Here is a 16635-nt window from a genome sequence, read left to right as displayed (position 1 = left end):
TATGATTTATCAAAAATAGATGCTTTACTTTTTACCAAAAATAATAAATCTTATCTTAATTACAAAATATGCTGAACTTTTTTGCTTATAAAAGATAAGAAACAAAGTAGTTCAATGATTTTTTTTCTTTATTGGTCCTCGGTTTACTTGTTAAATCTCAATGATTTAAAAGAAGCCGTAATACTTATAAGATAAATAGATCATTAATTAATCAAAAAAATTGATCATTAATTTAATTTTAAAAAATTGACAATATCGCACTAACGATTAAACATATAACTTATGAGCGCACTAACTACTAACCTCATAAAAGAGTGTATGAATTAATGACAGTTAATGTTTCGAAAATTGTGACAGTTTCCGAATCTCAAAATATTTTAAAAATAGGCACGTGCAGGCCGTATCAATAATTAACCAGTAAATATTAAAAATGAAATGTGTTTCGAATATTAAAATAAGAAAAAAGAAATCTATTTTATACATATCTTTATATTTATCTATTATTAAAGAATATATATTTTATTTATTTATTTCATTATCCAAAACTTTAAGACAGTAGCAGTTATTATTTTTTTAATTTTAATTTCATCTTTATTTATCTCTTAATTATTATATACATTTATCACAAATAAAAAAGAAATAATAATGAAAAATTAAAAATCATTTTAGCAAGTTGAAAATAATTGTATTATAAACTAAGTAGTATTAATTACATTCCTTGATTTATACTTCCTCAAGACTCATATATAAACAAAAATAACTACTTTTACACATATTAAGAAAGTTAATTGTAATAATTTAATTTTATTAATCCCAAGTAAAAAAATAAGATTATTCCTAAAATATTGTTCATTGGAACTTGATAGCATAAATAAAATAAAGGCAAAATTGCAAATTCAGTCCCCCATTTTATTTTCAATTTCGGATTTTGTCCTCCGATAAAATTATTCACGAATTTTGTTCTCGTATTTAATCAAATCACGCAATGTTGGTCCCCCGACCCACAATTGGACGTTGACTGTTACAAAGGAATGTTGACCGTCATGTGTCATGTTCTTATTGGATGATGACTGTTGTGTCATGTTCTGATTGGTCAATGAAAATAACAATGCATTTCATCTTTTATGGAGTTGACATCCAATTAGAACATGATACATGACAGTCATCATCCAATAAGAATGTGACACGTGGTAGCCAACATTCCTTTGTAACAGTCAACGTCCAATTGTAGGCTGAGGGACCAACATTACATGATTTGATTAAATACGAGGACAAAATTCGTGAATAATTTTACCGGGGAACAAAATCCAAAATTAGAGACAAAATGGAGGACAAAAAATATAATTTTGCCTAAAATAAACTCCTTGAAAATAAAATTGTAATTAAATGAAAATTATTTTATGAACCATATCATTAAATAAGAATGAAATTAGTTAGATTTAATTATATTTAATTATATTTAAATTCAATAAATATTTTTTTTTATTATATATGAGTCCAAAGGAAGTACATTAGTTAATCCCAAAATAATATGAGTCATTTTAGGTTATTTTACACAAATCAAGAAAAACTAATAAATAAATAAAAAATAATAATTTTACAATATTAGACTTATCATATTTAATTCATTTATAGATTTTTTTTACTATTAATATTAATATTATAAGAGATATAAATAAAAAAAATAAAATTAATATTATACTGAGAAACTAAAATATTTTGTAACAATTTTTTTTACACAACAGTTACAACGATATGAAGAGAGTAACTTTTTTAATGCTCAAATAAATTGAATCAGAAGTAATGTTTTATTTAATAGTAGTAAAATTCTAAACTATGTACCTATAAAAAATATTTAAAATAAGAAATAATAGGCAAGTAGGACTAGCTGACTAGGTCTCTAAACTAATTCCCCTCTAGACTGCTTCTTACAAACTCCCAACTGCAGGTTTAACCTCTCTACGACCGCGGTCGATCCCATTCCCAGCGTTGAACATACATTGCTCTTTCCTTCAATTCTATTTTCCTTCATCTTTCTACCTTTGAATTGCGTGAGACTTCACTCCTTCTCCTACTTTGACCTTTTTGCCCCTGCATTTTGCTGTCGTTTAGCGAAATATGATGCTAGCTTGAGCTGAATCGGACAATGAGGGGACCCTCCCCGAGCACCATCGAACCGCGTTACCGCTCCTCATCTTCCTTCAGGTTCTTCTGCGTTACTTAATCTTAGTTGGAAACGAAATTCCTTACATGTGACAGGGATACTTTTGTAATTTCCTACTTAATTAGTTCATCGCTTTCCAATTTTGTGTTTGGTTTTAATGATCGGGAGTTTCATATTAGATGTCACATCTATTTTAGGTATTCTAGTTATAGAGAATATCCAAATCCTAGATGTCGCTATCATTTGCTAAGTGCTTCTGTTGTGAGTCTTGCTTTTATTTCAACGGAGATAACGGAAACTTCTGCCGGCGAAGTTTGTGTTGCGGAAAACTATTTCTGCCACATCAGAGAAGCAATTTTCAGATGCCATAAATGCGGATTGGTGCGACCAAGGCTACAAATTGCGGTCGCGATCGTGATTTCATTGCATTTCTTGACGTTGCGGGATGCGGCCACAATTGAGGTCGCATTGCAGTTATAGACACTCCAAAAACCTTGATGTTGCTGCCAATGTCACGGTTGTGGACCGATTTTTAAAACCTTCGATGCGATATGTTGATAGGATCTTAGTGTATTATCAATGTACTAAGAGTTGGATTTGAGATTCATACATACATTGAAAGTGATTAAATACTTTCTTGCTTCTTTTTGAACTATATTGCTGCTTCGGCTCTTGCTACTTGTACTCTGTCATATTTATAAAATACTGATTGTTTTGTTCTATTCTCGCTGTAGTGAGGATACTGGCAAGAGAAGGTCTCAAAGAAGTAAAGATTTTAAAGATGTTGAGAAGGTGTTGCATATTCCATTCCAAGATAGGAGTATAACTTGCCGGCCTAATTGGAAACTAGTTTTGGTTATTATTGTATTGGGAACCTTAGTTACAATTTTTCATCCTCCAGCTGTTTATAATACTGATCATCTAAACTCTATATCACGGTATGCCTATTTGTCTTTCACCATTCTTTCTTATGTTGTTTCATTATTGTATTTTGAGCTTTAGTAGTTTCCTGCTACTTTGTTCCATTATTCATATTAGTTTCAATTGTATTTTTTGCTTTTCTAGAAAGTAAAGTTTGCTCATGGATTCCTTCTTCAACACTGCAATGCGCTTCAATGCCTTGTTAGGATGGAAACTTATTTTACAATTATTAGTTTACATTTGTCAAAGTAATATGTATGCATTAAAGCATGCATCCCTTCGACGATTATGTCTTTTCTTCTTGAAAGACTGGCAGTTTATTTGTTCAGAACATAAACAGTGAGTATATATTTACATCATTCTTTGTCTTGTTAATTTTTTTTTTTTTTGGGATTTTGCAGGCCAACTATTATAAACAACTGGAAAGGAGGGTTTGATGGCATTGATTCACATTATACATCATTTCTAAATATCGAGTGGGACCAAATATCTAATGTTCTTGAAAATTTGAAGGATAGGGACACATATCATGGTGTTGGCTTATTAAACTTCAATGACAGTGAGATTGACCACTGGAAGAAGCTGATACCAGAGGCAGAGCATGTAGTCCTTCACCTGAACTATGCTTCAAGTAATATTACTTGGAATGTCCTGTATCCAGAATGGATAGACGAAGAAGAAGAATATGAGTTCCCTACCTGTCCAACACTACCTAGGATTCAGGTACCAGGAAAGCCTCGGCTTGATCTTATTGCTGTCAAGCTTCCCTGCAACAAGTCAGGGTGCTGGTTGAGAGATGTAGCTCGTTTGCACCTGCAGATTGAAGCTGCAAGACTGGCTGCCTCTTCCAAAGGAAATCATCCTGTGCATGTGCTTTTGGTCACTGATTGCTTCCCAATCCCTAATCTCTTTACTTGCAAGGAACTTATACAGCGTGAAGGGAATGCCTGGCTTTATGAACCCAACCTGAATACTCTGAGAGAGAAGCTGCAGCTGCCAATTGGTTCATGTGAACTGGCAGTTCCTTTGAAAGCTAAAGGTCAGATTCAAATAAACTCTTGTTTCTATGCTATGCTCTCTTTTTTGTCCTTGTTCCTTGTTCTTTCTCCTTACTCCAAAATCTTATTTCCATTTTGTTCCTTCAGAAACGTTCAGTTTTTGTTTCTAAATGTAAGTGCAACACATTTTCTTCTATTGAAGACAAAAAAAAAGGTCAGCCAAGCCAAGGAACATGATGTGACCATACTTGAAATTAGTTCTTCTATTACTGTTTTATTTTAAAGATTAGTTAAATTCAAGTAATACTCGTGTCATTTTTAAAATAAATTCCCATGATACAAGCCTATGTGTCACAACAGGTTTGTTGCTTAATGTGGCTTCTAAAAGTATATTATTTTGTCACCTTTGAAGTTTCATGATCTATAAACTTAACTGGATATGCTGATCAGAGACTAACTATATTCTTTTAACAGAAAATTTTTATTCAGAAAGGCCACACCGACAAGCTTATGCAACCATCCTGCACTCTGCACAGATGTATGTTTGTGGAGCCATTACTGCAGCTCAGAGTATTCGCATGTCTGGTTCAACACGAGATCTTGTGATTCTTGTTGATGAAACTATTAGTGAGTATCATAGAGGGGGCTTGGAGGCTGCTGGATGGAAGATCCATACAATCCAAAGAATCAGGAATCCAAAAGCAGAACCAGAGGCATATAACGAGTGGAACTACAGCAAATTCCGTCTCTGGCAGCTAACAGATTATGATAAAATCATTTTCATTGATGCTGACCTTCTTATACTCAGAAATATCGATTTCCTTTTTGAGATGTCCGAAATATCCGCCATAGGAAACAATGCTACGCTGTTCAACTCAGGTGTTATGGTGGTTGAACCATCAAATTGTACGTTTCAACTTCTTATGGATCACATCAACGAGATTGTCTCCTACAATGGTGGGGACCAGGGGTATCTGAATGAAATCTTTACATGGTGGCATCGGATTCCAAAACACATGAATTTCTTGAAGCACTTCTGGGAAGGTGATGAGGAAGAGAGAAAAGCAATGAAAACTCGTCTCTTTGGAGCTGATCCACCAATCCTTTATGTCATCCATTACCTGGGTAATAAGCCATGGCTTTGCTTCCGAGACTACGACTGCAACTGGAACGTGGACATACTGCAGGAGTTTGCAAGTAATGTGGCTCACGCAAGATGGTGGAAGGTGCATGATGCAATGCCAGAAAAGTTGCAAAATTTCTGTTTGCTTAGGTCCAAGCAGAAGGCTGCATTAGAGTGGGATCGTAGACAAGCTGAAAAGGGAAACTACAGTGATGGTGATACCTAGCGTTCGAGGGCTAGGGAACCTCCACACTGCGCGTTCCACTCGAGAGTTAGAGCTCGAGAGAGAGAAAAAGAAACGCAGTTCCAAAGAGAGAGAGAGAAGAAAGGATTTGAAAGAAAAGCTTCTGGAATGTTTCTTATTCCCACTACTAGTTAGTTACAGCTTTTTATATTGCCAGGCTCATGCTTAACCACTTACGGTTAGCTGTTATTAACATGGATAAACTCTACCATACTAACCATGCGTAACTACTTTTCCCGCCACGTTCTTCCCAAAGCCCCTTCCTACTCTAGTTGGTAATCGTCCCAATGCTTGGGTAAATACTTTGCCCTAGCTGAACGACGTTGGCCCGTAGCTTCCTTCTCTCTGTCCGTATCAGATGGTCACTGGAAAATTAACATAAAAGACCCAAGATTGAACATTTGCTTTGAGGATTTCTGTTTCTGGGAAAGCATGTTATGGCATTGGGGTGAAAAGAATTGGACAGATAATTCTACTATTAACAATTCGCCACCTGTTGTCCAAACCCAATCTCTCTCTTCTTTGTGAGTTTACTTCTCTTCATAGTTCATACTTCCATATATTTTACTGTATATTCTACATGTTTGCACAATCTGTTTCTCTCATCACCACTCTTGTCTGGGAGCAAAATGATGGCTAAAGTTTATTTTTGGTCCAAAAGTATTGTTTAGTTCAAAGGATTTTACAACTGTAAAGCATGTCCGAATCTTAGTACCTTTCATTTACTTATTTTTGTTAAGTGAATGATTTCCTTAATATTTTGTTTAAATATCATTACACGATGTCGTTTTCGCTGTATTTTCTATTTTTTTATGCTGCAACTTCGCATGACTAGTTAGGGCATGTATTATTACATTAAAGGCTGCATTTTTTAATTTCCAACTTTTTAACTTTTGATAAATTTCATCCTTAACAAATTAATTTGACACATTTTATTCCTAACTTTTAAGAAGCTTGCGAATTTTGTCCTCTGTTCTTTTACTTCTAACATAATTATATTTTTTATCTTTATTTTTTTATTTGGCAATTTTTACTCCTAACTTATTTAATTTTTTTGGCAAATTTTACCCCCAATATTTATGTTTATTAATAGATAAATGATTGGGATAAAGTTTATAAATTTTTTAAAAGTTGAAGGTAAAATGTGTCAAATTAAAAAGCTAAAAGTAAAATTCACCAAAAATTAAAAAATTGAGGGTAAAAAAAAAGGCATGAATTGGATATTGTTTATGTTATCTTAAATTTGGGACGAGATGTATGATGAAGTTGATGGTTAGCACTAGGTATCTCTACTCAATGTTTTAAGAATCGGATCGATCACACCGAACCACCTGAGGTACCAAGTTAATGAGTTATTGGTAGAATCGGAGTCTTAATGGTCAAACCAAGTTGACCTGGTATATTAATAAAAAAAAAAAGCAATATAACTAAGTAACACAATCTAATCCAACGTTTTAAAAACGGAACAGGTAATCGACTCAGTCAAGATATTGGGTCACTAATTGAATTGCATCATTTGGTCTTAATTAAAAAAAAATCATACTTACCATAAATATATGTGTATGTATATACATACATATATGTGATTTTCTATAATATTATATATATTATACTAAAATTCTAGTATATATCATAAAATTTAATAAATATATGATAAATATGTGAGATATAAGCAATGTAATTAACATAGCTTAATGGCCAAACTTGATTTAAATCTTTAAAAGGGATTGGAATTGATCCTTTCCCATTGTAATTTTGTATTTTAATTAATAGAATTAGAATGTATAGTTTCTCCCTTCACGTGACCATTAATCAAATTTGAGTTGAGTTTGGTGATTCAATTTAATCAAATTTAAATAATTTGATTTCAATTGGTTTTTTAAGAAACGAAAATAATCTCAATTCGTTTTTAAATGGTTTGGGTTGCATCAATGAGTTAAGATATTCAATTTTGTTTGTTTTTTTTTAAATATAATATTTTTATAAGCTAAAATTTTATTAAATGAAATATTGTAATCTATTACTTATATTTGTTACATATAGTTAAATAGTGAAAGAAAAGATTAGGAAAAAAATTACATTGTTGTCAATTTGTCATCATCATCACATAGGCTAACATACTATGTAAATATAGTTTAAAAATTGAAATATAATAAACAAGTACCACACCCATAAAGCCTAAAAAATCCAAAAAATAAATTATTATATTATAATTTGAAAATTTTAATGTTCTCAAATAGTCAAATAAGTAATGCAGTTCAGATTTCAAGTAAAACTAAAATAGTTTGAAACAAATTAAAAAGCTAAATAGATGTTCTACAACCAATTTTGCTACAACAGATTTGAACCAATTACTTATATATTATATAATAATAATAATAATAATAATAATAATAATAATAATAATAATACAAATTAATAGGTCAGCGGGTTGTGTGATAAATGGGAAATTTATGAAAAATTAGAACATTAGCGCAGATTAATTGTTATAGATATTAAAACTCGTGACTCAACTCAATACTCAATGAACTTGATGGGTTCAGTTCAAGTCTTACCCAAATTGTTTGAGTTAGTTAGGGTCAATTTGGGTTCGCGGGTGACCCGTACCCATGAACACCCCTAACAGTCAACAATAGCACATCTCCCACCCTCAAACATTTGATAGCTTGTAGAGATCCAAAATTGGTCCGACCATCTGAGTTGAAGCATCCAGGTTAGCAGTCCATTATGTAAAACGATCGGGTTAGTACAGGTTATAACGGGCTATAGACATGATCGATCTGAAAAGTAAATTGACTCGACTAGACCTTCGGTTCATGGTCGAATTGGTTTGACTAACTAGGTCGGTCTGAATTTTAAAACAATGATTTAATCATTCAATACTCTAAAATTAATATGATAGTCATTATTAAATGCATAACATCCCAAATAACAACCAATATTTATGTCAATACAAGTCCATAAATAAGTTTTAAATAAAAATAAATATCCAATGTTTTAAAAATAATCATAAGCACACAAAAAAATAACATAAAAAGGTCATAATTTTTTATTTTATTAAAAAAATAGCACCCGATTCAACCAAAGATGCATTCAGTTAACCAAGGACCTGTCCCGGTTCAGCCAAAGACCCACTCAGATCACCACATGTCACCCGATTCACCCCAAGTCACACAAGGTCTAATACATTTTTAATCCTCTTAGTAAACCAAACAGATGTGCCCATCGGTTTCCCGTGGAACCAACTTTGGCTGGGGCTATTTTTTTGTCAATGTTGTCTAGAGTTTTTTCGGCCAACGTTGGCTGATGATATTTTTTTGTCGACATCGATTGAGGCTATTTTCAATCGCCATTAGCTAAGGTTTATTTAGTCGATGTTTGCCACAACTATTTTTTGATCAACGTCGGTTAGGGTTTTGTTCAATCAACATCAGTTGGGCTAATTTTTTGTTGAAATAGACCAATGATGATTTTTTTGCTAATATCATCCATGGCTATTTTTTTGTGTAATGTTGGCTAGGTTTTTTGGTCGCCCTTAGAGGTTCTATTTTATGCTAACATCAGCTAGGATTGTTTCAATAGATGTCAGCCATGCTATTTTTTGGCTGAGGTCGGCTATGGTTTTTCCGGTCAACGTCAATTGGGACTATTTTTTTGGCTGACGTTGACAAAAAATATCATTGAACGACGTCTACCAAAAAATAATCATTGCTGACCTCAACAAAAAAACCCTAGCCAATGTTAGAAAAAAAATATCATTGACTAATGTCGGTAAAACCCTAGTCTATGTTGGAAAAAAATAGTCATGGCTAATATTAGCCAAAAAAATCATCGATCGACATCAATCGAAAAATAGTCCAACACGACGTTAGTCGAAAAAATCCTAGCTAATGTTAGCCAAAAATAGTCTCGACCAGCATATGAAAAACCCTAACCTACATCGACTAAAAAATAGATCTATCTAATCTTAGTCAAAAAATACCACTGACTGACACTAGTGAAGAAAAAATAGCCCGATTGGCGTCAACTGAAAAAAATCCCTAGCCAATGTCAACTAAGAAAAGCATAGCATACCTTGACCAAAAACTAGTCCAGGACGACATCGGCCGAAAGAAACTTGGTAGATGTAGGCCAAAAAACATCATCAAACATTGGCCAAAATATAGTCTCGATTGGTGTCAGCAAAAAATTAGCCTTGGTCAAGGTAAGTTAAAAACTACCTCAATTGATGTCTTTTGGAGTTGTTATTATTTGAGAAAGTATTGTGATTTTTTTAAAATATATTATTTTTACACAACTAAAAAAAATTAAGTTGTAAAATGTATATTTTTTGGATGGATTCATAAGAAAAAGTGTTAATGAATGAATTAGATGATTTTTTTTTATCAAATAGATCGAATGGTATTGAATTGGATTAGATCCATTAAATAATTTTTAATGGATATCAAAATGAATTAATGAATTATTTTAATATGATCCATTAGGATATATATTACAATTGATCCAATCCATCTATTTTTCCACCCTTGATTGTCGTTCCATATTTTCTCTCTTCCATGGGTATTGGGTTTGGGCTGTGTGCGTGTGTGATTTTTTCTTTCTTTCATAGTTTGTGTATTTTTTAATTTATGCTGCATTTCCTTTTTTTTTTATTTCAATTTCTGAATATGGTTCCAAATTTCATTTCTGATATTTCCCTTCTCTATTCTGTCATCTTAAAAATTATTAGATTATTTTACTTTTTGATAATATGTTATACATTAAAATTAAAATATATTATAAATAAATAGAAAGTAAAATGATTTTGTGTATCAACCACATAATTAACTCTTGAGTAAAAAATCTAGGAATATATATAAATCCTGTAAATTATGACATTGATATAATCAAGTTAATTCTTTCTTGTGACATCATATTTTGATTGTTGTATCAAGTATCAACTAGCAGTCCAATATCTTAATTATTTTACCTTTTTTTTTTATAACCAACTAATTTATACCCACATCATTAACATTTTTGTTCAGCTACATCATGAAAATTAAATTATTACTCAAAATAATGAGTTACTCTTATGTAAGTATACTTGTAATTATTATAATGTAAAATTTTCTCCCTCAATAAATATTTTTACAAACTATTGGTTAATTTCTTTAATAGTTTTAATAATATTTAAATCTTAAAAATTCACTTTCTTTTTAAAATTAAAATACATTCTAGAATCTAAAATACTTTTTCATTTGCTTAAAAAATAATTCTAATTAAATCTATGAATATGGTTTAACATAATTGATAAATAACTTTATTCATTAAACATGTGGTCATGGGTTCAATATCTAGCTTGTGCGTATAGAAAAACATTTGCTGAGAGAGGTAAACCCCTTAAATGGGTCAATACCTCGAGTTGGATTGACCCTTGACTTGGGATGTAACAATCTCATATATCATTACATGAAATACTAAGACTTTAACATGAAATACAAGCGTATCATATAAACTTTACCCATAAAAGGGTTTTAAGTGATAATCATCATGTATATAACATAACATGCAAAATTCATACATAAAACATAAGTCTTAGAATTCTCATAATAAAACATCTCATAATAATCATCAGTTCATCAACCATTACATAAAGGTTCAATCATCATATAATATCATCATAATCAATCTATCAATCATCAAATAGTGTAACACCCTTAAATATATCATTTAAAAAAGCCCATTGATTTACGTAACGAAACATGATCCTCAATTTTTATTAGAGTTAACTCAAAAGATTAGAAAAGATAACATAAATTTTTGGCAAAAATAAAAAATTTCTAATCCAATTTCGTAAATCATCACTTGATCTTTAAAATGCGTCTAATAAAACGTAGTAACCGCTTATCGTGTTAAAACCTTGAGTCAACAAATAAAATGGAAACATAATAAATCATACATGCTCAAATAAATGATAATGATAAATAGGTGAACCTCCATGGTCACCAAATATTGATAAAATAAGTATTAGGTGTCATAAAGAGTATAAAATATAATGCATCTTGATGAAACCTATGAGTAACATATACAACCCCAAGTAAAGTAATGTAAAGGAGTAATGACTAATTAAGTGCAAAAGGTCTGAGCCTAGGTCTACCTATCCCAAAATACACAAAAGGGAAAAAACCTAAAACTCGGAGCAATCACTTATACCCAAGTCCAAAGTTAGTCGTATCCAGAAAAAGACTCTGTATAGTCAGATGTAAGAAGCCTCCTAGTAAGACTCCTCAGAGGAATCTTGTAAAGAATCCTCCTCCATAGGCTTCGGCACCTTGACAGGGTCCTCTTCATCTGTCGACAGATCTTCCTCAAAAGATGTGTCCTCCCTCAACTTGTCTCCCTTGCCCTCCGACATGAGATCCACCAAATCTACCTTGGGTGGCACGTGAGACTCAGGCAACACTGATTAGGGAGACATCAGAGTAAAGGAGATGGTCTTAGTATCCTTAGATAAGGAGTCAGATTAAGAGGAGGACATCACATCGTTTGTAGGCAAAAAATATGACTAAGAAAGAATGACCACCTTAAGCATAAGCATCGCAAAATGGTAGTAAGATGACATAGGCTGGATCCAAGAAATGTAGAAGTCAACAATGCAAGGTTTGTATCTTGGTACGTCCATCGGTGCACAACGACAACGAAGGAACCCATAGAAGCAATCCATATTGAGCGCATCATCGTGTTCCCACAAAGTCTCAATGACATCAATGAAAAATGGGGTAGTCGACGTTAGGCTCGTCATTTGGTCTGAAAAATGGTAATAAAGGAGTACTCCATACCTTTTGGAATCACAAACACAAACATCAATTCCCACATAATGACCTAACAACCACTATGTGTGGTTTACTAGCATGCAATACTCACGACATTCTATTTCGAATTCTACTTTCACAATGCTCTTATCTTGGGCCCAACACTGCCCTAAGCCTCCTAGGCCTTCATGGTCTTATGCAACATATGGATGACTATTAGGAGGACACATGCCGGTATAAGGCACAAAGCTCTTACCAACCGTGGATATAGCTTCGCTCTAGTCATAAATGTCAAGTGAGGCCTGAGAGTCCCCCGAACTAACCAAAAAAGCCCTTAGTCAGGTTATCACCACTCAACATTTTCCCCATGTTCTTTTAAATCGTTCGGACTGTCCTCTAGTGTACCTGCTATATGTCAGCCACCTTCATTTATCGAATCCTTTGTTATTCTTCATGATGAGAAGCATGAATGATGGTTGCATTGGTACTTGTGAATAAATATTAAAGAGTGTATTCACACTAAGTATAAGGTCATGCCCCAACTCTCGGCACAACAATCTCTCTAATTCTAACACAATTTCACTACCTCGTTCATTCGTTCTTTCCTTATAATGCATGTTGATCCTCATGAAGTCCCCAACTATAAGTATCCTCTATCATGCACACATACAAGCATAACAAGAGAAGAGGGAAATTAATCCTTTAAGTGGAAAAGTCCACTTTACAAAATCACATCACCACATATCCAATCTCTAGAATCATTGCAAGACATTCAAAATAAATTTTGTCGAAGGTTGCACACTCCCAGACCCAATCCCAAAGTGTGACAGTTCATAATCAACATAGTAATAAATCATATTTATAACATGCAAACATGTCTTGCAAAGTGGTCACACTCACTTGGTCTTAGAACATTCTACATAACAATTTCAACAATTCCACATAATAAAGTCTCAATCAAAGTAAACAACTCAATCCATAAATTACATCATTCATTCCATACATTTCTACACATTTATAACACTTTCTCATTTGGATTTTCACTTAATTACCCACTTTTAAAATCAACTTTTCCATTAGCGTAGAAATCCAATTAGGAAAAACCATATATGTTTCTCAAGGTTTTTAAATTCAAGGAATTCATTTTTTAACTTAGAGTTTCCTAAATCCACTCCTATTTGGCCCTAACCCGAAACTGCCCTGCACTTATTCAACAAAGTTACAAAACTTGTTTTCTAATTTTCATTAGTTGTAGAAATCCATTTCATGAAAATATTATATAAAAACTATGTTTTCAAACATGAGAAACTCATTTTCATGGTCAAAATCTATAGAAACCAAGTCTATGTGTCTAGTTCGTCCAAAACATAGCATAATTAACGAAAAAGTGCAAAACTTGAAATTTTGATTCCAAGAGCTATACTAACTCAAATGGTGTATATTTTATGTCTAACCCCAGGTTTTTGGACCTTGTGAAATCAATTTTTAGGTCCATTACAACAGATTCCAACTACAATTCCAAAAATCTCGAAAATAGAGTATTATATACATATAGTTTGCCCTAACTTAAAAATTTAATTTCAAAGGCTATACAACTCCAAATGAGACATATCATGTATGATTTCTTTAGGATCAAGAAACTCTTTTTTGAACCCAGAATTCAAAAATTCAACTCCCAGAAATCATACTAGCACAATTACATATTACAAGTTTCATACCAAAACCACAACATAAATGAAGTTTAACTTCATAACAACATAGCATGGGTCCTAAGAGATCAATTGCTCCTCCCTTACCTCTTTTTTGACACAAGGAAGCAAAGAGATGAGTGTGGGTTGAGTTGGAATCTTGAGCTCCTCCTAGACCTTGGTCATGAAAATGGAGCAAAAGAGAGATGTAAGGATTCTAGTGAGCTGAAGATGTAAGAATGGAGATGAGCATGTAAAAAAAGCTAGCAAACTCACATAGACTCCTTCAATAACCTTCAAGCACCTCGACAATGGAGGAAGAGAGAAGAAAAAAAAAAGAAGTCCCCTGCCTCTCTAGCCGACAACAACAAGCTTAGGGGGGGGGGTGAGTTGCTCTCTCTCTTATACAGGGGGAGCTAGGTTATAAGGGGGCTTCATATGTGGGTCCCCTAGGCTTTTCCCTTCTTTTTCAAACTAACTACACTTAATGACTTAAGCCCTTAGTTAATATCTAATTTGTTAGAGATAGGGGGAGCAACATGAAGACTTAGCCTTAAAGCTTGAAAAAGTTTTGTCTTTTACATGCCCAACTCTTTGAGTGAAATCTGTATTGATTGTTGTGTTGTGTGTTGCATCTAGTCTCTATCATTTCATATGTGCATCATGCATCATCATGTAGGAGTAAGAAGAAAGGTTCTAAAGTTAGAAAATGTCTTCTATGTTTAAAAATCTTTGTTTTAATTGATTACAGGCTGATCATAATCGATTACTTAAGTGTTAGTAGCTTGCAGAGAAGTCTCTTGTATAAGTTTAATTGATTACAAGCTTATCATAATCGATTATGTAACACCCTGAAATATTATTAGTAATTATAATTGATGTTTAATTTTATTTATTGTGTTTTTTAATCATGTTTTATTTCAAGGAGGTGAGTAGTTATTAGAAGGGTATGGGTAGTTAAAACTTTAGCTTCTCAAAGAAGCCTCATGAGGAAGCTTTTCAAGGAAGTCTCACGAGAGCTTCTCAAGGAAGCTGTCTGAGCTGTCTCGGTAAAAGCGCCCTCCTGCATTCGTTAACCGTTGGATCTTCTCGAAATGTGGTCTGGAGGTTCATAGGATAAATGTCCACAATCTGACCGTTGCGATCTTGGATATATCTTCTGGTGTGTGAGAAACGCTTCTTTTCCCGAGAGCAGAAACACTTGAGTGTTTCAAGTCTTATTTTTTCGTGTAGCCTTGGAAAACAGCCATTCCTTTCTCCTTCTTTCTTCCAAAACCCTTCCCCAACATCCCAAGCTTCTTCTTCACCACCCACAATCACCAATAGCCACCACGAACTGCCGTAGTTCTCCATTGAAACCCCACATCGAGAGAAACCCTTCAATTGAAGTGGAATCTTCTAAACTTGTCTCGCGGTTTCGGTAGAGAACGGAGCACAATCTGACCTTCATGGTTTTCTTCAAGGTAACCGTGATTCTACACTTGTTCCTTGTTAGTTTTAGCTTATCTTTGCATCTTTTCCGACTTTGGAACCACCATTGTATGTTTTATGTGTCCTTTGAAAAACCCTAGAGAAATAGACTTTGTAAACGTTATCTTTTTATGAAATGGGTGTTATTTTTGTGACCTTCACTGAACCCTGATCACATTGGCGTGATTGGAATTTCAAAATGATGCTCCTTTTGTAGAATCCGAAACACCCTTAGCCTTTTCATGTAGTGACATGAGTATTTGACTTAGAATATTGTTGTTAACCTTATTTCTGAAATCCATAGTAATTTCCTTCATTCTAGCATAATAGAGACTTGCGTTAGACCGACAAGTGTGAATGAAAGAGAGGCCTCTAAGTGACGCAAAGAGGAACCGACGGGGAGCTCACGATAGGTGAGGAGAGTTTATTATAAAATTTACTGTTTTGACACTATAGTGAATATATGTCTGTCCCTGTTGCATGTTGATTTTCCTTTATAGAAAACAACATTTTTAACTAATGGGATGTGATATAATTGTTATTGATGTGCATGCTGGTTTTCAAGAAAAACTATGTTTTTGACGAATGGGATGCAATGTCTTTATTGTTGATGAATGAAATTATTGTCTTTATTTGACTTGTGTTGTTTGAAGACCTGACGAGTGTGAATCTCAAGCATGAAAGAAATATGTATATGCAGAATGCGACTTATTGTTGATGTTGCTATTGATGACTTTAATTGATATGTGGTGATGTTGATATTTATGATGATACTGATTTGAGATGACGTTGCTAATGAAGATCATGTCAACATGAATTGATGTTATTATTGATGATTATGTGAATATGAAATGAGGTTGTTGTTGTTGAAGTCATTGAGATGAGATGATGTTTATGTTGAGAATGATATTGAAATGAAATGTTGATGATGTTGGAAATGCATTGAGATGTGCATGTTGTGTATGTTCATGGGGGGGGGGGGTGCAGTGACCTTGTCAGATGTCCCTTGTGTGGAAAACTAGAGTGGTTAAAGAATTTAAGCATCTCTGAGGGGATGCCTAGGAGCTTTAATTCATCCATGGTCATGTACTTGATGACGCCCATGTTTCATACGTTGGATGTTGTGTATGTTCGTGTGGGGGGGAGGGGGGTGCAGTGACCTTGTCGGATGTCCCTTGTGTGAGAAACTAGAATGGTTAAAGAATTTAAGCATTTCCGAGGGGATGCTTAGGAGCT

General features: G+C 33.4%; 1 protein-coding gene and 1 non-coding gene across 3 annotated transcripts; both read left to right on the top strand.

Annotated features, from left to right (window-relative positions):
- Positions 1–1025: 1025 nt before the first annotated feature.
- MIR1520A (microRNA MIR1520a) lies at positions 1026–1175 on the top strand. Its single transcript, NR_048630.1, has one exon. It is a non-coding gene; the product is annotated as a microRNA MIR1520a (primary transcript).
- A 720-nt stretch (positions 1176–1895) lies between these two features.
- Positions 1896–6189, top strand: LOC100796246 (putative UDP-glucuronate:xylan alpha-glucuronosyltransferase 3). Of its 2 annotated transcripts, none has more exons than XM_014766533.3 (5): positions 1896–2205; positions 2899–3102; positions 3487–4124; positions 4558–5421; positions 5812–6189. In XM_014766533.3, exons 1-5 carry the CDS (start codon positions 2147–2149, stop codon positions 5976–5978), a joined length of 1932 nt encoding a protein of 643 aa, XP_014622019.1. In that variant the 5' UTR covers positions 1896–2146; the 3' UTR covers positions 5979–6189. The 2 variants fall into 2 exon arrangements, with proteins under 2 accessions (XP_014622019.1, XP_025981349.1); XM_026125564.2 differs by lacking the exon at positions 1896–2205 and adding an exon at positions 2282–2681.
- The last annotated feature ends 10446 nt before the right edge of the window (positions 6190–16635 follow it).

This window comes from Glycine max, chromosome 14, assembly GCF_000004515.6.
Source record: "Glycine max cultivar Williams 82 chromosome 14, Glycine_max_v4.0, whole genome shotgun sequence".
In the NCBI taxonomy this organism is placed as follows: Eukaryota; Viridiplantae; Streptophyta; class Magnoliopsida; order Fabales; family Fabaceae; genus Glycine; species Glycine max.
This window is presented reverse-complemented; position numbering and strand designations above follow the sequence as displayed.

Excerpts from the sequence above, each read along its gene's own strand:
- LOC100796246 (XM_014766533.3), top strand. The coding sequence starts at position 2,147 with ATGAGGGGACCCTCCCCGAGCACCATCGAACCGCGTTACCGCTCCTCA. Across the intron at positions 2,206-2,898 it reads CGCTCCTCATCTTCCTTCAG|TGAGGATACTGGCAAGAGAA; the intron begins GTTCTTCTGCGT and ends TTCTCGCTGTAG. Across the intron at positions 3,103-3,486 it reads CATCTAAACTCTATATCACG|GCCAACTATTATAAACAACT; the intron begins GTATGCCTATTT and ends GGGATTTTGCAG.